General features: G+C 40.8%; 3 protein-coding genes and 1 long non-coding RNA gene across 5 annotated transcripts; 1 reads left to right on the top strand and 3 right to left on the bottom strand.

The window, feature by feature from the left end:
- The first annotated feature begins 8157 nt into the window (after positions 1-8157).
- On the top strand, positions 8158-10374 carry cdk5r2b (cyclin-dependent kinase 5, regulatory subunit 2b (p39)). Its single transcript, XM_048239516.1, has one exon. It carries the CDS (start codon positions 8473-8475, stop codon positions 9334-9336), a length of 864 nt encoding a protein of 287 aa, XP_048095473.1. The 5' UTR covers positions 8158-8472; the 3' UTR covers positions 9337-10374.
- A 3836-nt stretch (positions 10375-14210) lies between these two features.
- fev (FEV transcription factor, ETS family member) lies at positions 14211-17747 on the bottom strand. Its single transcript, XM_048238404.1, has 3 exons — positions 17044-17747; positions 16509-16580; positions 14211-15993 (listed from the first exon to the last, which is right to left on the bottom strand). The coding sequence occupies exons 1-3, from the start codon at positions 17123-17125 to the stop codon at positions 15446-15448; spliced, it is 702 nt and encodes a 233-aa protein (XP_048094361.1). The 5' UTR covers positions 17126-17747; the 3' UTR covers positions 14211-15445.
- A 129-nt stretch (positions 17748-17876) lies between these two features.
- On the bottom strand, positions 17877-18528 carry LOC125291583. Its single transcript, XR_007193032.1, has 2 exons — positions 18454-18528; positions 17877-18337 (listed from the first exon to the last, which is right to left on the bottom strand). It is a non-coding gene; the product is annotated as an uncharacterized LOC125291583 (long non-coding RNA).
- A 912-nt stretch (positions 18529-19440) lies between these two features.
- cryba2b (crystallin, beta A2b) lies at positions 19441-22292 on the bottom strand. 2 transcript variants are annotated; one of them, XM_048239462.1, is made up of 6 exons: positions 22188-22227; positions 21699-21885; positions 20736-20877; positions 20274-20416; positions 19804-19947; positions 19441-19673 (listed from the first exon to the last, which is right to left on the bottom strand). In XM_048239462.1, exons 2-6 carry the CDS (start codon positions 21860-21862, stop codon positions 19634-19636), a joined length of 633 nt encoding a protein of 210 aa, XP_048095419.1. In that variant the 5' UTR covers positions 21863-21885; positions 22188-22227; the 3' UTR covers positions 19441-19633. The 2 variants fall into 2 exon arrangements, with proteins under 2 accessions (XP_048095419.1, XP_048095418.1); XM_048239461.1 differs by having other exon boundaries at positions 19442-19673; positions 22192-22292.
- Between the last annotated feature and the right edge of the window lie 3140 nt (positions 22293-25432).

The raw sequence follows: 25432 nt of genomic DNA, 5'->3' as shown, positions 1-25432 counted from the left end.
AATTATAACAATACGTTTTGTGAGTGAAATGTGATTGAAGTGTGATTGCAAGTGGTGATAGCAATCAAGTCTTCCATCGCACCAGACAGATGTCTAGTATTTGTTTTATTGTGTTTGAAGTTTGATGAACATCCAAACATGTCACACACACACACACACACAATGTATTAGAGGGAAAGTAATCACAGGCAAGGCCTCTCTTTGGCTCTGCAAAAGAGCCATGTACTTAGTATATCTCTTTCTATTTATTTTCCTCTCTATCACTCTCACACACACAACACACACACACACACACACACACACACACACAGGCACTGGATTTCCCTCAAACCCAGGTGTAGATGCTGTGAGTGCCTTCACACATTATCCCCCGTCAAGCGCCAGCTCTTTATTGATCCGTGGAACCCCCTCTCTCTATGCCCAGCTGGAGCGCGAGCTTTGGTTTTTTTCCAAACGAATATATTTGGAAATGTGCTGTCACTGTTTATGGGAATGTGTGTGTGTGTGTGTGTGACAATGTGTGTGTGTGTGTGTGTGTGTGTGTGTGTGTGTGTGTGTGTGTGTGTGTGTGTGTGTGTGTGTGTGTGTGCATGTGTGTGAGCCGAGTGTTTGAACCGATACCGTGGAAACAAGCGATGTTTAGAGCTGATAGTCTCTCCCCTTTAATTGTGGGAAATAGGTTTCAGATGTTCCTCTCTGGCTGATCACTTTCGGCCCGATCTCCCTCGTCATGTCTTATAAAACCACTTCAAGGAGCGCCTGATGGCGGATGATAACAGCCCAGGGAGCAAGCCGAGGCCTCAGCTGCCCGGCCTAAATGCTCCTCTGGGTATCTCTTAAGTAACAACAGCAACGGACGCAGTAGCACTACGGTCTGTACGCACATTTTTTAACAGGGGTTTAAAACAATGAGTGTCAATTTAAAACAGATTGTGAGCCATGTGGCTATCATAGTGAAATGTTTGACTTGCGGTTGTGTTGTAGTTTTGCTCAGTGGGAATATTTGCTCATGGGAGATCTTTAGTCGACCATATCAATAAAAGCTTGGAGCATAGGAGAAAACACAGTCTGTAGGACATATGCATATTGGTATCCTGAGTTGAATTCATATTGATAATAAATTGAATAGGTCTTGGACACTGTTAGGATGTATATAATATGTTAGTGGCAAACAGATGGCTTTGTTTGTGTATTTGGTATCCTGTGTTGCCCTCTGTTGGAGGACAGTCATTAGGAAGCAGAGCTGTGATGCCACTCTGTGGTGGTGAATCATAGCCGAGGTCGACTGGTGGCCTACAAAACTAAACACTCCTCTCAGATGATAAACATAATGAAGAATGTAAATTGCGGATCTCTATTTACAGTTCACCAAACGCCACAGAGCAGTGAGCAATGTCAAATGCATGGGATTACTACAGGCATGATTTTTTTTTTTCATTTGATGGTGGTGCGTTCACTGTAGTTTTCATGTAGTGGGACAAATATTTATTTGATGCAGAAATTAAATTCAAATATTTACACAATTTTTCCCCTGCTCTGTTCAAAATGTTGAGTGCTATAGTAGAATGTCTTCTCTGTGTTTGAACACAGAGAGGTCCAAGTCAGATTTGTCTACATCCCTCCCATAAATCTAGGTCAAAGAAACGATGCGTGATCCATTTAAACGATCTGTAATGATTTTCCACTGTTTATCTCTGCATTAAAGTTTGGCAGCAGGTGGAATCTGGAACGCAACACTGTGTGCAATGCTCTTTCCCAGCAAAGTAAAAAAAGCCCCCCCCCCCCCTTATTACTTCCAGAGGGAGTGAGCTTCTTCTTTGTGGCTTTTTGTCTTTAATTTGACAACTCGTAGTGTTGCGCTATAGTGGGACCGGCATGACATCATCCCAGCATGGAGCGGGGCGCCATTAGCCTGGTTCAACATGTGCTGTTGATTTTGGACCAGGTGTCTGGAGCGGAACAGGGCTCGTGGAACAAGAGCTCCCTCTCGGGCAGCAGGGGTGGCAGCGGGAGAGGAGGTGGGAGGTCTGCCGCTGGGATCCCACAACCACCTGTCGATAGGAATGCATCCACTCCGAGATAGGCTGGAACGCCAGAGAGTCCAAGTGTGCCTGTAATCTCTGACGTTCTCAGTGCCTCTATTCAGCTTCAAGGTCTTTTAACACTCTGGTATGAGTGTGATTTTTTGTTTGTCTATAAACTGACCTTTATCTTCTTCTTGCCTTATAGCAAGTTTTTCTGAAGGGAATATTAGTCTTATTCCAATATTTCTGCAAAATCCCAATTCACAAACTTTTTTTTTTTTTTTTTGGAAATACAGTCCAAGCTGTTGGTAATTTTGGCTCAAATCGGTTTCTGCAAGAGATGTCCCGAATCTGCTCCCTGTTAGCTAAAACATGTTTCAACTTCAAAAGTAGTTCGAAAAAATAGTCCTGGTGTGAAGGAATCTGCCCACTGTGAGTCAGTGCATGGGGTCACTCTCGGCCTGTCACTCACTGCTGTCATAAAAGGCCATGGGAATCCAAGTAATTAAGATATAAACATATTTATCTATTTGCCCTGAAATGAAGCGTTGAACATTTCTCTAGCCGCTTAGACGTCCGAGTGTGTTTCCCAGCCCTGTGAGGAAGAAGAGCGGTTTATTTTGGGAGACTGGGAGGAGAGCCGCCCCATCAAAGGCCAGAACGATGGCAACAGGAGTTGTGTGCAGCTCAGGCCTATTTATCAGCAGGCCTTTGCCTTTCATGAACCGCATTTCTTAAACATAATCAGAGATCTGTCTGTTTATCCTGGCAGCCAGCGAGGCCTTAAGCACAGCCCTGTCTTCAAGCACAGAGCCAGCAGTGTCTACTGATACTGACTAGTCAACACTCATAGATGAAGCCTCCAGCTCCCAGTTGGAGTAGACCAGGGTGCCCCCTGCTGGACAGAGAGACAGCTGCTGTGATTTGTTACAGTTTTTTTAGTGGAAGATTGGTGGTGTGCGAAATGCTTTACACAATACACCAATTTAGTTTCTTTTGTATCTTAACTATACACCGTTATACACTGCAGGAACTGAAGGAACTGATTACCAGATAAAAGGCCTGATGGAGATGACACATTCCAGATCAGTTTCATGAACAGAAGTCACTAGAGTGAACATATAGTAGGCCTATTCTGTAAGCCTTTGGTCATGCAAATAATCAGTAAAGGTATATTTCCCCATTGCTTTCTCTGTTCAGATAAATAATGCTATTGATAAATGACCTCATTCAGTTTATGTGCATGCAATAGTATTACTATCTTACTATAATTATCTCATACAATGGGATCTTTAGGTCTTCCAGTGTATTACAGTACATTACATAGCATGCATGAATCCACACACTATTGTTACAGGTCATTACTATATTAGGTTTGTGTAATCAGATGCAACCAAGTATTTAAAACAGCTGTTCTTTGGAAAATACAGGGCTATGAGTCTGGACAGCATCCTCCAGTTCTCCCTGAAATGTTGGCCGATGTTTACTGGTAGTGTTAATCAGAGAATGAAGAGGTTAACTAAACTCAGCTGACACTCTGTGGAAAGATCATTCTGTTTGGATTCTCTGAATGTTTCCCTGGCTGTGTTATGTCTTGGTTTGTTTCATGGCTGGAGTGATCTGTGTGACAGAAACTTGTAAATACAGGTGGATCTCTTTCTGCTACACCTGCAACAAGTCACCAGAGAAGAAAATGTCATAGAAACACTTCATTTATAAAATACCAAAATACAACAGCTAGGATATTTACCATATGAAAGATTTAATGATGAACTTATAGAAAAGTCTAAGCCCTCCACATTGTTGATAGGCCCTGCTCAATAAAGTTAAACAAGTGCTGTTGGCTTTGAAGTGTACTCTACAGCATACAGACGTGGCAGAGGTCCACCAATCAAAGAGTAAGGAAGTTCAAAATCGTCCGTCAGTGGAAAGCGTGGAGGTGTTTCAAGGTCCTCGAGTGTTCTTTCCCAGTCGCCCCTCTTTGGGTGTTCTACAAAGCAGCGACGGATGATGCCCGATGTCAGGCAGCCTCCGATAAACACCGGCCAGCCTGTTTTTAAACTGATATCCGTATGTAGCTAGCCACTCTAGCTAAATATAGCAACAGATTTCTTTGTTGTCTGCTTTACAAGGATATGCCGCCGCATTACCGAACGAATAGCTTTCAAATGGCAGCGGCTTTGATCAGGTGGCAGGTGCGCTAGCTTTCACAGAACGAAGAAAGCCAGACCTCATTTCGCCAGCCGCCGCTTGCTCATCACATCAGGGGTCGGCGACAGACCGGATGTTTGTTTGATCTCCGATTCAGCGGCGCACGTGCGAGTGCACCGAGTTGACTCCCTCAGAAGGTCGTGGGTGGACCCCTGACCCTGATTTCAACACCCCCTCACACACACACACACATTTTTCACCCTCCCCCAAACGGAATTTTGGACAATCCAAAAAGACCCCAAGACTCTCTGTTTCTCAGTTTCTCATGTTCTCAAAAGTCCTCCCTCCACTCAACAAGGTCTTGTTTTTTTCCCCTCTAAGACTAAAGAAAACCGCTGAATGCTATGCCTGTGATGTGCTTCTAATGCCATACTGATGGTGTGTCGTGTGTCTTTATCTTGACCTGTGTTGCACAGCTGTGGATGGGCTCCTCTGTGGGGCTGTGATCCCTCCAGCTGCCCACCTGTTCTTGGCTGTGCACTAAGCCCCCGCTGAAGGGCCTGATGGACAAGTCTTCGATAAGAGGAGCAACATGATCCCTTTGTTTGCTTTTGATGTGCCCCACAACAAAGGGGAGGGGAGATTCTTTTGCACAGTACTGTCCTAAGGCTCTACAAGGCCTTGACAGTGGAGGAGTGATGGTGGGAGTCAGTCTTCTGAAACGTTTCAGTTACTGTATTGTGAAATGTATTGCATAATGTGAAACACATGGCATTTATTAACCTTACACAGTCATATGTGATTATGTTGTCCACCTGCAGTGTGTGCAGGCATACAACATGAAATATTTCTCTGTATAGGCTATTTCTGAAATTGTGTAATATGTGGGCCTACAACACAACTCTCCCCCATAACTGCACCATGCTATTTATTACACTTTATAAACATCGCTGCTGAATGCAGACAAATTGGATAAATGGCTGTCTTTATTGCTGAGAGCCTTTTCCTCTGTGAACAGCTGGTGAGGCATAATCGCCATTTGTTCTGATCTTGTACTGTTGGCAGTGGCAGACTGGTTGAAAGGAGGATTCTGTCATGACGGAGAATATTACCCAGATAGATGCCTTGGGGTGTAGGATTTCACTGCCTCTTGCCTGAGGATATTAAATATTAGCCTGTGGTGGTGAAGGCTGTTGCTGACAGGACCAGTCAACAGCCCACCTAACAGCAGGATTATTCACTTGTTAGAGACACCCATCTGCAAAGGGCATACTGCCCTCTGCTGGTCGTCCTCAAATCTATACTCCAACTCATTTTCTGAGACCTCTTTTCAGCAATGCCACTTGTTGTAGAGTAGATGTACTCTGAAACATTGGTTATTTAGTCGGGAAGAAATGTTCTTGAAAAGTATTTTTTATTTTGTTTTTCATATCCAGTGGAATTATGCATGCTTTACAACGCACGTCAGGTAAGTAACATTTTTAACTTGTTACACAGTGAAAGTGTTAATGAAGATACCTCTAATTCCATGTCTACCATGCTGCCTCAGTTGAATCTGTTAATAGAGGAGTGTGTCCATTAGCCTGTAAAGTTGGTAGTAAGCAGATTAAATGATTACATTATCACTGAGCTTGTTATGTCTGAAAGTCTGCTTTTCTGGTGATATTAGACTTTTCTCAATGGCGTGAACTTACATTTCCTCTCATCCTATTGCCAGCAGATATGGACCATGCGGGCATGCGCAGCTGATGTTATGTCACAGTGCCGCGAACTCCCTTTTCCTGCCATCTTATGTGTGAGTCACTCTCTTGGCCTGAACTCCATGCCACCCACCCAGTCAAATGAGGGGTATATCAGGGCAAGTCTGGAGAGGGCCACCATCTCTCTCTAATTACCAACTCTAAAAAGCAGCATCAGGCTTGGCTGACTCACAACAGGCTTATGGCGTCTTCTGTCATAAATCAGCGGGCATTAGTGTGAAAGTCTGTGCTCAGTGAGATATGAGAGGAGTGTGTGCCTTACCGCCCAAAATAAAATGGTTTCACAGAGCTGGAAAGGGCATTATGGGAAAGTTATATTCTTACACTTCATCACCATGCGTCCCTAAGGACATTAATCTGAGCTCTAAGCTTTTCAAATAATCTCACAGTTTGGGTCTTAGCTCCCTGTATGAACAGTCTCTGCTGCACAAAAGGCACATCACTGTCAGAGGCAGCAACATAGGAAAGAGTCACAGTCGTCAATTGTCATTGTGAAGTGTGATGTTCACATGTCTGTTTTATGTGCTTTATTCACTTACTATTACAGATGTTTGTTTGCAGGGCACATTTGCTGCACATTTCTGATGTAAGGCTCACACATATATAAGCATTGAATACATCCTGTGACTGCTGCTATGCACATCTTGTCTAATCAATTTGATTCAGTCAATCTAGGGGAAAACTACTGCCATTCTTTACCCAAACAAGAACTATACTAGACAGAATGCTATCAGTAATCTTACCATCATAGATTTGCCTTTTTGATGCAAACAGGCAAAGCATTCATGCTATAGATTAGAGGTCTAAATAACATGAATAAGGATTTAAAAGTATCCAATACAGTTTATTTTTTAATGCTATGAAGTCCCCCTACAGTTACAGAACATTTGCATTTTACACCACTGTTGTCTACACCACTCATGGCTTGCATCCTTCCCCCCAGTGCATGTGGATATGTGGATTTGTTTACAAAAATAATATTGCACAATTCCGTACAAATTGCACTAAAGCAGTTTGTGATTCTCCGGGTTGGGGAAGAGCGAAGTGTTCTTCGTAGATGGGAGGGTACAACTTGGGAGATGCGCCAGATGTGCCAAGTTAGTTTACCATTAACATGACTTAAAAGCAGTTATATTAATGTCAAAACCTTGCATATGTCTTTAAGGCAATATTTATATATCAAATTGATCAGATTCTCTATATGAGTGTATGTGAAAAGTTCAGATACAAAACCCTCTAAATCCATCTGACCATTTTTTTTTTTAAATGAACATTTTATATCAGGCTCCTATAGGTTTTTGCCTAGAAATCGATATTTCAGACCAGGAAAAGAGTGGTATTTAGTGGGTTTTGTAGCAAAATTATTTGATTAAAGTATACTATGTGTGGAGAGCATTCACTCATCATCGTTATCTCATTTTTGACGGAGGTGGCATTTAGAGGGTTTTGCATCTGATCTCTTCATTGTGAAGAATAAACAATGTGCTGTCTCCACTGGAAAGAGATAGTCCATACAGCATAGGGCTAGTTTCCTAACCTACTGTACCTCTATTCTACCATTTAAAATAAAACATCTTTAAATCTGTTAAAATTCAATTTATTTCAGTTCCTACCATTGAGCCCTTTCTTAAACCAAGGTGTTTGAAACACTGAAAGACAATGCAAACGTTTTGTTTGTGAGGAGTTCTCCCTGACACTATTTTTAGAGGTTTTCCACAGAGAGTCCTAAGTGACTTGATGTGACCTGTTCATGGATGCTTAGGGACTTGTGCTCCTCACAAAGCTAACGAAGGGACACTTTAAGCACCAGTCATGTAACAGACTCTCCCTCCCTGCTTGCCTAATTAGCTGGCAGTCTTAGAATGTGTTGGCCACAGGCCACCCGTGAACCTTTTGTCGTTGATGCATTGATGCATTGTTTTGTTTTATTATTATTATTCTTGATCAGAATAGAAAGTGTGAGTTTCAAAAATTACCATTACCAAAATAATGATGATAAACTATATGCATTCATGGCGCCCATGCTTTGTGACAAACATGTAGGTATTTTGGTGATTCAGTCATTTTTATAGAGATTCGCCACAGGCTATAGAGAGGTTCATGTTTTTTTTATGGAGATTCAGATAGAAAGCAATAACATTCAAAGAGTCAAAAAAGGTAAACCAAGGCTCCTCATTTAAAATGGGCTCTCTAATTGGTTCCATTCCCCAGTCAATCTGATGAGACATCGTGAGGTTGGTTGGCTCATTAGACAGAATCCACTAATCCCGGTTTACTGAAATAGATTACACTTGTGTCTGCTGTACCGCGAGTTGCTGCTCTTCAGAGCAGTTCTGCGACCATAGCTGAAGATTGCAATCGGTGTCAAGGAGCCTCTTGAGCGGGTATATACTTACAACCCCCTGCATCGCTTCAAGAACTGCCTGCTACAATAGAAATGAGACGTGCGAGGTAACACCACTGCTGACCAGCGTGACATTACTTCTGGGAAATTACATCTCCGGATCCCACCAAGTGACATCCATCCAGCTGCAGAAATGGGTACCATTCTCTCAATATCTCCGTCATCTCGGAAGACAACTATCGTGGTCAATGGACCCGAGCCTACCGAGAAAAGCCTTAAGAAACATTCTGTACTGGAATCAGCCTTGTCGTTTAAAAGATATGTTACCTCGTCGTCGAAGAATACCAAAAAAGTTAACCCGGATTGCCAGCTACAAGCCAATGAAAATCAGGTGGAGCAATTGAATAACGAAAATCTGAAGAAAAGAGAGCACTTGAGTCCAGAACCAGTACCAGCACAGAACCCTCCACCAACTCAATCACTGACACCCTCTCACAGTGGCAAAAGGATCATTGCTGTGCAAAAACAATCCAGCAAGCTATCCCTCGTCTCTCCCAGGAAGGTGATTGTCCAAGCATCGACTGGCGAGCTTCTGCTTTGCCTCGGAGATTTTTTTTGCAGAAGATGTTATAAACTCAAAGCACTCAGTGCGAACGAAGTTGTCATTTGGTTCCGAAATGTAGACCGAACCCTTCTGTTACAAGGCTGGCAGGATCAGGGTTTCATCACACCAGCTAGCCTGGTGTTTGTCTACTTGATCTGTCGAGAAACGGTCACTGAAGATGTTGACACCCGAGGCGAACTTCATGGCATCTTTCTTACCTGCCTGTACCTGGCTTACTCATACATGGGCAACGAAATCTCTTACCCTCTCAGCCCCTTCATTGTGGAGGGTAACAAGGATACTTTCTGGGATCTGTCACTAAGTGTCATTGATAACATGAGTGATCAAATGATGCAAATCAACATTGATCCACATTTTTTCACTGAGGTATTTCAGGAACTCAAAGGCGAGAGTGTGTCAAAAGATGCAAAGGGAAGTGACATAGATCGTTGAGTGTCCTATCATTTGAATGCTTTGCTGATAGTATGGAGATTACGTGCTATAGGCTACGATATCTGTTTGTCTCATTCGGGTGGCATATTTGGCAGGGACCTTTGATCTTTATTTTATTTTTTTTTAAAAACAGTGTTAATAGGGATATATGAAGCCTGTATCTAGAAACCAGTGTTCTGTCACCGGTTGGACTAGCCTACAGTATTTGCATGCCGAAAAGATTGTGTTTATGAACTTGCTCATCAGATGTAGCTCTGTGGTGCAATACTGTGAAGAATACTGCTCTGAAACGTAGTGTTTCCAATTATGTTACTGTTTTTCCTTGTTCATAAGAACACAAATATTTCAAGGCAGTGCTGCTGTACAGATGACATGGGGAACTATCCAAGGTGCTGGCCCTGGCCTGGCCAGAATGCACGTCCATTTTGTTTAACTTCAAAAATACATTTTTGAAGACAAGATGTCCAATGTGCCAATAGAGGTTGTTTTAAACAACTCTTGATATGTTGTATATTTGTTGCTGATATGAATGTTTTGTGGTTTTATTTTACTCTCTATTGGTAAAGATTAGCTAATTTTCCTATGAAATCAGTTCAGCTGATTTGTCAATATGCCTATTTTTGTAGGCCTGTTTACTAGAACAGATAGACCGTGATCCATTTCAGAACAGTAACATCTGTATTCAACAGGCATGAATATGAGCTATTAAGCTGGAACTTATAAACTGCCCTTTTAAACTTGGAATCAACATTTCCCCTCTAAAGACATGCAGCTCCTATGTTAGACTGTATCTCAATGACATACGGGTTTTGATGTTGTTCTTTTTAATCCACTTGAATAAAATGTTATTTTACAGGAGATCTCACAGCCTTCTCTAAAGGCAAACACTACACAAGGTTTATGGTTACAAAAATAGCCTACCTCGTTGCTTTCACAGTCCACTGACATTTTGTGCACTGTCTGCATATGTGAACTGTATACGGAGTTTGAAGACCTGACAACTGCTGAACACATGAACAATAAAAAAACTTATACAAATACTGTACATTTTTGTATCTTGTATTTTTATGAGGCTTGACCGCCTCGCCTAGTTACTAGCCTTGGTGCTGAATTGTAATTCAACCATTATTTTCCCCAAAGCACACCATAATGCCTACCTACTAATGACAAATGATTACCTAATAATGACTAATGACAAATGACTAATGACATTTACTTTTTGTGAACCTGTTATAACAGTAAACTATTAACATCACAAGATTCTGATTATAAATTATATTTGATGCAGTCTCTGCACCTTAGTGTATGTCATCTAACCACTTATATCACTTACACAGCATCTGCTATTGAGAATCTTGTTATGTCATGGTTTCAAGAGATAGAATGAATGAATGAATCCCCAAGATTTTGTGAATAAAACAGGCAGCATGAATGATCTTTGAGTTTATTGGACAGAATTTGCTGCAGTCTCTGCCTCTTCTCTGGCTCAGAGGGACGTGTGATCCAAGATCGCCTGCATATTCTGCTTCCGTCTCTATAGTAACCACAGGATCGCTGAGCCCAAGTTGCTGCAGGCATGAGGCATTATTGCAGTATCTGTGTAAACAGTTGGGTAGGCCCTATATTCATTCATCTGGACATGCAACAAATGCTTCATTTACTTTAATTATGGAAAGTTCGTAACTGCTGCTACACTAGCAACATTAGCCCTTCAACAAAGTGAAGGCAAGACAAAATGAGAGGATTCCAGTGGAGAGTAGGCCTAGTATGATCAGGGACAAGAGGATTGCAGGATTGAATAGTAGCCTAGGCCTACTGTAATATGATCAGGGATGACCAACAGATCAACTGATAATTCTGTAGACATTACGGCCATTGTGCTACAGAACCTTACCTGTTCCCGTATCAATCTGGTATCTGAAATCAGTATGTTTACTTTAGTGCATGAAAATAATGCAACACCATACTGAAGCTAATGGACAAATGGACCATAATATCTGATCGTATCAACCCTGAATGACCTGAAAAGGCAGGCTTAATTTTAATATAGTGTGTGGGTGCCTTCACTGGCACAGCCTGTTAAATTAGTGTGTACAGCAGGCAAAGAGATTAAGGAGTAGATGGGATGATTATGCCATTCTTTATAATTTTCAATCATTTCACGTCACCTTCCTACTTGTCACGTCACCTTCCTACTTGTTGTGGTGGTTGTTTCTCTCTTACTGTATCTCTCAGTCTAATATAGCTGTTAATCTGTCTACAAGATTACTCCAGTATTTGCAGCCGGCTGAACCTTCAGCTATATGTGGGAAGTCTAATCTCACTTTATCCCATCCTTGCATGAATGGGCTGCTTCAGGTAAGAGTCAGTGTTCAGTGATGCTGACCTGGCCTGAGTAATGAATGGGGACATCACCAGGAGTTTCTCCTCTATGGGTCAGATCCATGTTTACTAGTGTCAGTCAGTTACCACAGAGGGAATTATACCAGCTATTCTTATTTTCATCAATATCAACTAAAATGGCCTGTATAGCACTTTCTATGGATGATACTAAAACTGAAACTACCACTTTTATCTAAACATATAAACTACAAACACATACAGTATAGTCTATGACCATTCTTCTTTTTAACTAAAAATAGACACGTAAAGCCCTATACAGGAGTCACTATCTGATAAGCTTTTGGCAATCAAAGTATGATCTCTGCAGTCCAACCTAAATTAAATGCTTTCCTTGAATCTGTGCGTCATCTAACTGTAAAAGGTATCATTGCATTATGTGCCATGGGGCTGCTTATATAAGCCTTGATGACAGTCCAGAGGGAGCTCAGTCCTCAAGCTACCTGCCTCCCATTCATTATGTCAATCAGTGCATAGGTGGTTATAGGTCTGTGCATTGTTCCAATAGCATCTAGGGCTGTGTGGGGATGTTATAAATAGCACAAAGAAACGCCCCTCCTTATTTCTCATGAGGGTATGTAACAAAATTAGCTGTGTTTTTTTCCCACATGTTCTGTCTGCTTGCAATGTGCACCTGAATGTGAAATACTTGAAATCTGACGACTGCATAACAAATAAAAATCCAAATCACACACGTTTCTACTGCAGGACACCATAACTGGGTCAATAACATTTCCCTCATCCCTCGTCTCTGTGGCATTGTGCTGCAGAGGGATATATTTAGAGACTGGGTGGGTAGGTGTGCTTTGCTGTGACTGAACTCTTTGAGAGGCTTGGTTGCAGTGCTTCCCACTGATAGCGAGTGAGTCAGAAAATGGCTCCGACACTTTAGAAGCCTGGGCTTTAGTGATCTCCAGGGAGCACTGAAGCTGCACTGCACAGCCAACACCTTCTTATAGAAAGTACCTGCTCCACATTTATCTTCAGTTGGCTTTCACTGAAGTCGCCCTCATTTGTTCAAGTCTGGCACATATTCTGCCTATTTTTTTTTTTTACATTTTTACTGACAATAAAAAAAACTGTTATGCCATTGTTTTGTTTTTAAATGAACTGGGCAACAAAAATGCCTATATGTACTTTTCATTACAGATGACGCTGAACAATTCACTGAAACACTGATTAGTCATGAGGGCCCTATCAGAAAGTAAATGTAACCTGGTTTTGTTTTGTATGTCCTTGGCTGAAAATCATGTTTTTGTCTGGTCTTAGCCTACCTCATCCTGGAAACCCCACATCCCCACACTACTGTGTTATGTAAGGAGGGAGATGACTGATCCTACTTAGCACAGCTAATGTGAAGATTAACTCCGACACTCTCTCCAATTCAGTATTCTCTGCCGGGAGCCTCTTAAAAGCCCGATTTGACCTGGTTCATTAGCGATGTATACCTTTACTTTACAGTATTGCATGTTCCAAGCCTTACATGCTTTCTGTGCATGTTCGCACAGGATACATTTTTTATATTTTTATATATAGATATTCACTGCTACAGTTATAGTGTTCTTTGATTAAAAATGTTGGTATATGTGGTTTAAATAGCATTAGTACCCACTTGCCAGTGCAGAAGGACTTGTCTGATTTTAATGAACATTTCTTGCAACTGTTTCAGGGAATAGAACCCTTTTTGGAAACCCTGAGCTTCTATAGTGGCTAGTTTGCCTCTCTTGGCATAGTCCATTGGTGAGGCAGGCAGAAGTCTGGACTTGAAATGCATTCAATGTGACAGAACAGGCATTGGTGTTGCCATCAATAGAGCCAGTTCTCTGAAGGTTCTATTGATATGCAAGTCACATAAGCTGGACGGTTCCTTATCAGCCCCCTCCTCTCTCAATCTAGGCGCAGTCATTAAAGCATTTTCTGAGTTACCTTATTTACTTACGAGACCAACCAAATGTTTTATGTCAAATTGAAATCAAGTATATCATTTTCTATACGTGTAACATGGCAGACCTATGTTAAATAGTGCAAGTAGGTTCATGTAGGTTCTACTAAAGTAGTGAATAATACATTTTGACTCAGAAAACATAATCTCTTTTCTTGCCGTTTTACACTTGCTCTACACTTGCTCTTACACTTTACACGGTACTCAAACTCAAATGAAGAGTGAGGAGAGATGAGGCGATGGCTGTTGGTTTTGTAAGACAAATCGCTGTTCTCTGGTGCCACCTTGTGGTCACTACGGGTTTAGATCTTCTTGATGCTATTGACAATCGAGTTGTGTGTAACCTTCCTTTATCGACTAAATTTTGTGAATTGTGTGGCCTGTTTCTCAGATATATAATGGTATGTAGGCTAAACAAGCAGTACAAATTTAATTTTAAAAATGTTTCATCAAATCTTTTTTTATTATTGTTGACGTCCATAACCATCAATGTTGTCGTCTAACTTTATTACTGAGGAAAATGACAACAATACACGTTATAAAACAACTTTTACTCCAAACATATCACAAACATAGAACATAGATAGACCATTAAAATAGCATGGGCCACATATTTTTAATAGGAGGGCTTGTTAAAAACATTGTCACCAACTGCACATTAAACTGTAGCCTCTAATGAAATAATGCGTGTCGCCTATATAGCAAATACATTATAGTGAAAATGAGGCTTATTAGAAAGGCGGTAGGCTACCACTGATAGCCTAAACAGTGTCGGAGCTACGTAAAACGTAGTCTTTAAGTCCAACAATAAAAACGATTGGACAGCAAATCGCCATGAATGGGAACACCTTCTTAGATGTTCTGTAAAGCTCCAAACTGTATGTCTTCCTATTTGTTTTGCAAGAGGAGTGTAACCCAGTAAGGTGGCTACTTTACATTTTAGAAATGCCGCAACGAGGCCTGGTGCGCTTCTGGGTGGGTCTAGCCTATCTATTGGTGTTGGTCGGTTTCGGTGATGCTATTTTAACTGGAGGCTGTTTTAATTGATTTGAAAAGGAATCCTATATTATCATTTTGTTTGAATGTTCTTTAGGTTTTAGGTTGATGACTGCACTGCCTCCTATAGAACTTGACGGCTTCTACATCCACCCTTTCTATTAGAGGACCACTAGCAACCTGTAACCTAACATATTACCATCTGATTTTCATTGAGCGGAGTAATAAAAAATGACTCCCATAGGCCCAGTTGAAAACTACAGGCCTATCGTTTCCTGAAGGTCTCCCTGATTAATATGAAATCTATATTTTTCCTCTGTCTGTAAACTGAACATTACAGAAAAATAGCAACGATCTTACGCTTTTTGTGGGCAGGCCTACAATAACATGTCAAATGGCCGAGTAGTTGTATGTATTGTCGTTGTCTAAAAGAGAGTTTGGATGCAGCTATAGACCAGTCCTCGCGTCCTCTTCGAAGTAGGCCTAGCGCTTTTCAGCCATGAGATGGCGCTAATAGGTCACGCATCTCTGCAAGTTAAAATAAATTGTTTAGTAGGCCTACATTTCTGTTTAAATGTCATTATGGCAATTCGTCGTTTTTAAGTGAGTCAAATGTCATTACAAAATATTGCTTAAGGATGGATGGGCAGTTTCGATTAAGTTATATAGGTCTTTATTGTGCCGCAGGAAATTTGCGTGTATTGTTACAACTTTTACATTCTCTTTACCCAGGCAATTTTATCTAATCCACATCTCTAACTCAAACGGTATTCAATTATAAGGACTATTAATATTATTTAAATTATTTAAGTTATTGATGTTGTTGACGCAGCTGATATGAGGCGCAGATACGGTGCCAAAGGGCCCAGAAGGTTGCAAGTTGTGACTGTGGTAAAGAGTCGGCGGGGAGCCTGGCCAGTAGGAGAATCCGGAGTGACTAACGGCTGGAGCCATCAGGTTGAGCTTGGAAATGCCTGAAAACGGCAGCGGTGTGAAATTACTCTGGAACTTATAAAAGGCTTGTTCGGTCGACGAAGGTTGACACACTTGTGCCAGACCGTGAAAGTCAAATTTGTAGGCATAGCGCTTTCCATGCACCTTTGTCATGATGTTCTTGTCGTAGTAGTAGCGGAGAGCTCGGCTAAGTTTATCGTAGTTCATATTGGGCTTGCTTTTCCTCTCACCCCATCGACGGGCCACTTCGTCCGGATCGATAAGTTTAAATTCCCCGTTGGTGCCTTCCCATGCGATGCACGATATGTTGGAACTGTCCGACAAGAGCTCGAGGAGAAACTGCCAGAGCTGAATTTGTCCACTTCCTGAAATAAAATTTGATACCATGTAATTGAATAAATGCAAAAATAACATGTTTGACAGACAAAACAAAAGACGTGCCAAAGAGAACGTGCACCAAGCTTGAATTTATAATTTCAAATGGATCTCACTATAACATTTAAATAAAAAAATAATAATAATATGGAAATCACGTTTGTTATCATATATTTGTTGTTGGCTTTAACAACTGTTGTTGACATTTGACTTTACTAATGGCCAATACACAATCTCATGAAACTGAGTCGGTAGACTGTACAAGTAAATTAAAAAAGACATGCGTAATGTAATTCATTGCGTAATGTATTTAATTTTTCAATAAACCATCAGAAAATAAACACAGCTGTGCCCAGAATATTAAGATATTTACCAAAAATATTAATGCTAAATTAATATAATTTGGGTCTAATATAACAGCCCTCTGTAGACTGAATTAATGCTGGAGGGCAACATTTTAAATTGTGTTTACCAATATTTAGAGCACCCGAAAATAATGACTTACCTTTTTGCACTCCCGTATTCATAGGGCTCCATGATGCGTTTTTAGCCTCTTTCAGAAGATTATCTGAAGGATCTGAACATGGGATTAATGACTAGATGAACATTTATTTAATGCACGGATTATTAATAGCCTAACCAATGTGAATAATCTCTATAAAATGTTTTATGCTTCTAAGGGGACACCGTGAAAACAATATGTCAATATAGCGAAGATAAAGTAAAATATTAAAAAGCACAATTTAAATCAAAAAAAGAATTATAAATGTAAATATATCCAAGGCTGTGATAGGTCTCAGAGTGCCGAGGTTCTCCTGTAGCTTCTATTGCTTTCCCTGAACTTGAGCTGTGAAGCCAGGAAACGCGTTCAGGAAAAAGGAAATCCGATTTCCGACAAAAGAAGAGACGGGTTTCAGATTGAAAAGCCAAGCAATCAATGCCCAGGAGCAACCCAGCATCCGAGAACTACAAGAATCGCCCATGGAAATATAATAAGTAAGAACTAAAAAATCCGATTTTATACAAAAGAGCAAGTGTACCTGAGAGATACATGTTAAACATGAGGTTTCCTCCGCAGTTCTGTCTCATTGTGTCTGTTGATCTGGAAGGGTTGGCTTTCATTCGGGTAAAGATTTTTATTAAACTTTATCTCAAAACTATGATCTGGAATAAATGGGAGACAGATTGAAGTTTCCAGGCAACTGTCACAAGCTCCATCTCTGAGACAATATTCAGACAGCAATTTCCTTTGGTGCATTGCTTTAATTAAAAGAGCAATTTACCTCTGTCATCCCTCCCTGTCTCCACAATAAAAAGGAGCCGATAGAAATTCTGCCTTATCGATTCCACCATCAGGATTTAATAAAGTTTCAGCGTTAAGATCAGAGTTTCTATGGAGAATTGAAGTGTTTGACATGGAAACCAGTTCAGATCCTCTCTCTTTTCCGCCTTTTTACCTCTTTGCAAACATAAAGGCCTGTTCCATGTTGGAATAGAGTATTTGCCTTTAAAACCACGCTTGACTGCGTTTCAGTACACAAGGACATTTTATCCCAGACATTAGGCTACATTTGCATGTCATATAATCGAGGTGAAACGTTGTTGTAAATGTAAAACCATGCCTTATTACTATATTGGCTCAGAGTGATGGGCCATTAGTCTGTGACAAACCTATAGGGCCTAGCCCAGATAAAATGGACCCTGTGCACCTCACTGTGTTAAATAATCGTGGCCACCAATGTCTGTTGCTCTAAATTAAATCCGTTTAGATTAATACATGCTAATGATTTTCAAATTGGATTAAAAAATAAATACCACTGTTGCTGTATAGCTTACGCTTAAGTTGACAAAAGACAGTGATCAAAGCATAGGCTGCCTTATATAACATTTTTATTACGAAGATTTCTTATTACTTTTTATCACATTTTTGCGTCAAATCCGTTGCATGTCAACTGGATTTACACACTTCAATTATGTGTGGCAAAAGTTTAGGCTACTTCCTGAAAGGTTTTCCTGGTCATACGTAGCCCACTAATAGAGTTTGTTTTCTTCCAACTCTGGTCCTTCAATCCTGACGAGGTTTCCGTCCAGATGAGATAGGCCTATCACTGCATGCTCGCGACTTGATAGATTGGCTTTGTCCCCAGGTGTTCGGTCTCCAGCTTCCCAGACTTGCTTTAGCTGCCTGAGTCCATATACAGATCGCAGGCAACTTAAAACAAGCCCCGAAAGCTAGACATTGATGCCATCCCTTCTTATAGAATTATCGACTGCAGTAGCTCTGGTGACCATCGCATCTTCCTGTTGCCGACTGTAAAAGCGGGTCGCCATGGTCTATGACAGTTAACAATAAACTAAATTAATAATCTTCAATGTCAAGCCATTAATTCATAGAAAACAAATCCGTCTCCGTAGTTGTGTTAATGCTCTCGATTCAAGTAGCCTATTACCTTTCCATAGTCATTCACCTCCTCCAGTGAGGTTACCAAAACATCCAGAAGAGAATTTCACCTCCACTATCGAAAACGTGTGGGTGATTTTAAGGACTCCAAGAGTGTGCGGCAGTTATAATCAGTCCAACTAGAAGTGCATATTTGACAAAGGTGTGTATGTAGTTGAACATTGATGAGGAGATCCTGGACTGGGCGTGGGACGGTATTAAAAAAGAAACTTCTATTTCCAGGCCAAATACAACGTGGATGTTTACAGTGCGGCTGGAACGGTTAGCAGACAAACAAACAAAGACACGGATTCTCAACAGGATGCGCACATTGCGCAGCAAATGTGAGAGGCGTGCCAAACGCCAGAAAACAGTAACGCGGAAGTAAAGTAGGCCTTGGTATGCGTATGTGATTTTTTCCCTTTCCTCTTCAAAAATCGAAGTTATGATGTAATTTCGGAAGCAATTTCTGGAGGTGTTTGTAATTTCTATAATTTCTGGAAGTGTGTCTGGTAAGCTTCAAGCCACAGATCAGCACCCTGGACAGCTCAAAGCTTTGTAGAATCCGCATTGACATGTAGTACATGTAGGATATATATTTGGTAGGTTGTCCTGTTCATGTGATGGGTAAACTGGGTAATACAATAAGGTTCACTGTGTCATAATTAGGGTTACACCAAAATGGACACTAACACAATTCATGGTAAACTGTTGAAATAGAATTAAATTTGGTGAACCAGACAAATCTGGCCTTGAAATACCCCATACAGTTATTGATTTTGACTAATACTATCCTTATTCGAATGCAGGGTTAGATGGTTTTGTAATATTGCATGCTGCACAACACAACATTGCAACAACAAATGGTAGAAGCATTAACACGTCATCTCGTGCTTTGTTTATTGGGAAGAAAATACAATCTGACATGAACAAGACACATTCTATTCTAACATTTAAATGTCTTCAAATAATATGCAAATATTCTGGTTGTAAGTACTTTATTAAGAAGAGGCAGTCTGTCTTCATTAATATATAAACACAGGAAATCTATTAATGCTTCAAAAACAAAAGGCTTGCTAGTATAATAAAATTAATGCTGAATCATGAAAAGGTAATGTAGTTCGATAGTGCTAGAAAGTTTAAGAAAACGACTTTATGTTGACACAAAAAAAGGAAGAAAAAAGAAACGATTAGCAGGGCAGGTCCACTTCTTTTGATGTGAGAATAAAGCTATTTTGGGTAAAAAAAAAAAGCAATGAATTGTCACAAGCACTCTTTTTCCATAGTTTGAATAAAGTCTTTATTGCCTATTTTAATACATTGTATGGCATGGTAGGTACATAACAGCCGCCGGACTTACTGCTGGATTCTGCGAATAGACTGGACTTGGTTGGTGTGGGCTTGGGTGCTGAACTCGTTGTAGTTTCTGTACTCTCCTTGGTGTCTGTCCCTCTCCAAGATGTACTGATATCCGCGGTAACCAGGGAACTGATAGGCCACCCAGCTGTAGAGAGAAAGACCAGTGTTTCATTTATCAGCTGCCGCCACGTCTATAAGATCATATGTCTGATGTCTGGGCACAAACTCATTTTGCCGTTGTCTTCTAGGAGAGCCGAAATAGGCTACTGAGCCTTTCTAAACATGTCCTCTCTCAGTAAAAATGTATTATGAACAATGGTAAAGATGCAGTAATAAAAGACATGGTGCAGTAAACTAGTAGACCATGATGGGAGCGCTGAGGTTAGGGATCTGTGATTAGAGTGAAGATATGCTTCCCAGGAAATGCAGGAGCAGTGTGGAATGTTCTAGAATGTGTGAGGGGAGACTTACGCTCCAGAGTTGACTTTCATGGAGGGCACCTCCTTGCTGCACCAGCCCATGGCCTGAAGGGAGGGGTAGTCATCGCACATCTCAAACTTGCGTCCTTGGAAGTCTTCACACTCATAGAGTGTCACTTTGCTGTCACTGTGGTTCTGGTCAAATGGAATGAAATGAAAACAATGAAAACATGATGTTACAAATACAGTACACGTTTTTATGAAAGGGTACACAGAAATATAATGGAATAGAAGTATGTGTATGTTGGATTAATCAACTCTTTTGTCAAAAATGCACAAAGTACTTTGCTTCCGGCGAAGCTCATATTGTAGTGACAGCAAAATCTATGTTTTGTGTGTGTGTGTGTGTGTGTGTGTGGGCATGTGTATCTGTGAGGTGTCCACATTTGTGTGTGAATCCCAGGGTGAGCACACACACTGCACACTAAAACTATGCTGCTTAGATCAAACTTACAGCACACTTAATAGGTCTGAAGGAGAGCATGTGTTCGGTTCTGTAACTGCTGTTTCCACTCCAGGCTTCATAACGGGGATAATCGCCCTTCTCTAGGATGAACTGCTGACCCTGAAATTCAGGATACTCATATCCAACCCAGCTGGAATAGGGAGAGGCAGACAGAGGGATCGAGAAAAAAAAAAAAGAGAGAGAGAGAGAGAGAGAGAGAGAGAGAGAATTTTAAGATTGGGAGGTTTTACTGGCAGGTAAAAATGAGTCAAAAAATCAAACAGTCCGACCACAGCGCCCAGCACCCACCACCGAGTTCAGCGCTGCTGATTGGATCACAAAGGCCAAAGCAAACACCACATGCTTTCTCTGTGCTTTGTTTTCCCAACGCTTTTGTCTGGCAATCAGTCACTCCACCTCTTGTCTCCACATCAGACAGCTGGCCTTTCAGCGCTCTGTTACAACTACGCCCTGCTTTTATTTACCCACACATTACCATTTCCTTCTCTTGTCATCAGGTCCTCACAGTGGGATTGGAAGACCAAATTAGGTCATTACATGGAATATATAATATAATATAATATAATATAATATAATATAATATAATATAATCATTAATAATAATAATATAATATAAGTAGCATAAAATCACATATCTAAGTACTTATAAGCTTCTCAGGCATCTTAACTGTTGTAAAAATACAAAACTATATAATCCAATCACATCTATGAATAAGCAGTCCTCCGGCTGTAGGTCAATTGAAACAGTAGCCCTTTCCTTACAGACCAGCCTGGAACACGGCAGTGTGATATTGAGCAGCACAGCTGAGGTGACTCTCGTCCACAAATCAAATCCAAGAATGTGGGTTCTTTTAAAATGTGATAATCCTGCCACACCGCAAGTAGTTTTCACGGTTCCCCGTCAGCAGCACAGGAGTATCCCAGCGAGCTAAAATCCAGCGAGAGACTTACGCGCCGTTCTCCACCTTGATGGAGCGGATCTTGTGGAAGCCCCTCTCCATGATGTTCTGACAGTCCAGCATGAACTCGCAGCGCTTGCCCTGGAAGTTCTCCTCCTCCCAGACAGTGATCCTCCACTGCCCCATCTGCTCCATCATCTGTTGTTGTGTATTCATGGTTGCTGTTGTCACCAGGCTCTCTGCCGGTAGAGTAGGGGCGACAAGGAAGACCAGCAGTAAGTCACCCACTTACTTTTGGGTAAGACCAAAAGACTTTTGGGGAGACCAAAATACGTTCACACATAACAGATGAGAACCTTGATTCCTGGACAAGGCGAACCAATTTAATATTGTTCAAGAGCGAGCTTTTTTTTTTTTTGCGTGATGTTATCTATGTTTTTGTTTGTAGCTGTGAATATAGCTGCTTTGTACTCTTTTGCCAATGTGCAGGAACCAGATGTTCACATGTCAACCAAGACAGTGGGTACAGTGGCATACTCACGTACAGATGTGGGACAGATCCGGTCTAATCAATGTCGGGCTGCAGCCTTTCCCCAGTGTTTTTATAGGACCGGGCCCCTCAGCAGGCGTGGAATGCACCCGAACCCTGCACACTCAGCAGCCCCCAGGGCTGAAAGACTGAATTAGACTGGCCATTGTGGCTCCGCACAGGGCCCATTGTGGTGGCCCCATATCCACTGACTCATCAGAAAGGCCCTGGGTGCCCCGTGCCTGACCGCCAGCCGGGCACAATGGCAACACACTGACATGACAGTTTGATTGGAAAACAGGGATAATGAGGGGGCGGCTGGGGGGAGATTAGCCCCCAGTGGCGGACTTTAGGGTAAAGAGAGCCGGACCGTCCCCGAGTGGCTCAGTCCAGTCCATGGGCTCCATACACTGAGCTGGGCGGCTTGGCTCTCTCTTATAGGACGCCACACTTAACGCTTTTCAGCCGGGGCTGCTATGGGAAGGCTTCTTTGTGACGTAGGCATGATTTAAATGCACAGCGCTTCCATTGCACCGGCCATTTGTTTGCAAACAGATCTGGACCATCACAGCACAGCGCTGAAAATACAGAAGACAGCATACAGTTTTATTGCAATTACTAAGATGTTTTGATTACTAAGAATCAAAACATTTGATCGATTGCAAAAATGATATGGATAATTTAATACTCAGATGTTTCATTTGTCAGGATTTCAATCATTTTTATCAGCACTGATTTAACTGAATATTTAGAATTTGTGTAGGGGATTTAAAAGTTGAAGTTAGAATCCCATTTAAGTTTGAAATGGCATATTAACCAGTGATGTCACTAACGAGTGCGTTAGTCTATTTTGACCACTTTTTTCGGTAAAGAGTAATCTAACGCGCTACTATTTACAAACCAGTAATCAGATTAAAGTTACTTTTCTAAGTCACTGTGCGTTACTATTTTTGTCATTTTCCTTAGTAAAAAGATATATTCTTTGCTTTCTTCTTGTCTCGGGGATTAACGTCATGTAGGCTATGCTCACGTTTTCAGCATGAGGACAACTCACGTGTAAAACCACGCAGCGACACAAACGTAAAACAACAATGGAGGGAGGAGAGAGATGCACATTTTATCTATACGGTCATTATTTTGAGTTTGTGTCAGCTAAACATGACAACATTAAGGTACATTGTACATTCTGTGCTAGCGACAAAGTGCTGTCTAGCTAGACATCCCAAGTCTCCCGAAGTTTTGGGAGTCTCCCACATATTGATAGCGGCTTCCTGACGCCCGCAAATTACATAAAATCTCCCGGAACCTAGAGCGAACAAGAGCACGCCAGCCAGACCGGACTTCAAATCGCGTGTGCATCTGAGTTTAACGCGCACACAACTGAGAGGGAGAGAGAGGAGTGGTGAGTGTGTGTCTGAAGCGCATCCAAGACAGAGAGCATCCTGGTCTGTTTTGCTAAATCAACCAATCAGTTTTCAGTGTAGGTGGGCTTTCCTGAGACAGAATCCATAGACCTATGTCCTCTGTAGTGGACACAAGTTCTAGATGCATACCCCTTTACCCCTTTGAGCTATTCTATCAATTCCTGTGGTCTTTTAAAGAGGACATCCTGGGCTTTCTAATGATATATCATGTGATTGGCTGGGTTACTGGGAACCTCCTCTTTCTTGTTCTCAAAAATGGTTGACATCAAAACAAGCACATTTTATGGAAGGAGGACAGATAATCAAATAGTGTCTTCTTATTAAGCATTCATTATGATGGCATTATATGGTCTTGTTAATGAAAATGTCAGGAATCATATGATTAATTTTGAAAGAAGTTTTGATTTTTTGGGAAATTTAGGAGATCATTTGTATAGGATGAATGAGGGGGGGTCAGATTTGGAGCTCTCAGGTGATGAGTGAGTGAAACAGAGATGAGGACTATGAACCTGTGCCTCAAGAAGATAGCGAGGAAGAGTAAGACTAAAAAATGAATTATCGCAGATGAAAGAAAAACATGAAAATGAAATGAACAATCCAGAAAAAAGAAATACAACTGTCCGAAAAGGCAAATAAAGTAGTCTAGAAGGATAAATAACCTTTTCCCTTATATTTGGTTAAGTTTACCCTTAATTTAATACCACTAAAAGCATAATTTGTCCATTTTTGTCTATTTTCATGGCTACCTTTTCATACTAAAACGGTCCTTTTGTCCACCACAGGGGACATGCTATAAAATTTAAAATAAAAATACATTTTTAAAAAATAAAAATTGTAAGATGTTTTTTTTAATCCTAAATAGAAAGGAAATCACAACAAAAAATACATTTTTGGACACTTTTTTTTCTTGGTTCCCAGGAGGTTAACTCTTTTCTCCCAAACTTAATTAATCAGTTCAGTCAGTGTATCTAGGAACAGGAGCGTCAGGAGTCAGTGCCCCTCAAAAAGGAACATTTAAGCCCATTTCACATCAGACTACACAAAAGTGTAGGCCTACCCAATTGTCTCATAAGAGTAAAACATAATGATAGTCTTGCACACTGCACTGTTTGTAACAGTGACTTTAGCATTGCTCACGGCGGGTTAAATGATTGCAAAAGACTTGCTGAGGTGAGTTTAACAAGTGTAATTTCATTTGCATATTACTCAGTATGATACTAGATGGCTAGTTGCCAAGGCTACATGAAAAGGCCAAACTACCAAAATCTACATATTTTACTATCACAATTTCTATCAATAGACCTTCCTTATTTGATGTACTGACTAGACATTATTGAACAAACATCTGAATTTCAGTATCTAAGTAGGTTAGGTTGGGATGTCTGCTATACATTGTTGACATTACTGTTAAAATGCACTTCCAGTATATTGAGTATTGGCAAAACCGGTTATCATTTTTATGTTGAGGCGGTGGGGGTGTTGTCGGCAGCTGCTGAAAGTAACTAATAAAGTAACTTGTAATCTAACTTAGTTACTTTTAAAATCAAGTAATCAGTAAAGTAACTAAGTTACTTTTTAAAGGAGTAATCAGTAATCAGATTACTTTTTCAAGGTAACTGTGGCAAGACTGATAATAACCTTATGTTTGACAAACATTAATAAGGAGATAAATATTGAATACTGTCTCTCTAAATAAAAAAAATTTGTAATAGAGCTGACAAAGACAAGACATGGCCTTTATTTATTTTACACACCCAATACATTTTAAAGGAACACAATGGAGGAATCGATATCTATGTTCCTTGGCATCAGTATTATTCAACTAAAACCCGT

Source organism: Alosa alosa, chromosome 3 (genome assembly GCF_017589495.1).
Source record: "Alosa alosa isolate M-15738 ecotype Scorff River chromosome 3, AALO_Geno_1.1, whole genome shotgun sequence".
Taxonomy (NCBI): Eukaryota; Metazoa; Chordata; class Actinopteri; order Clupeiformes; family Clupeidae; genus Alosa; species Alosa alosa.
This window is presented reverse-complemented; position numbering and strand designations above follow the sequence as displayed.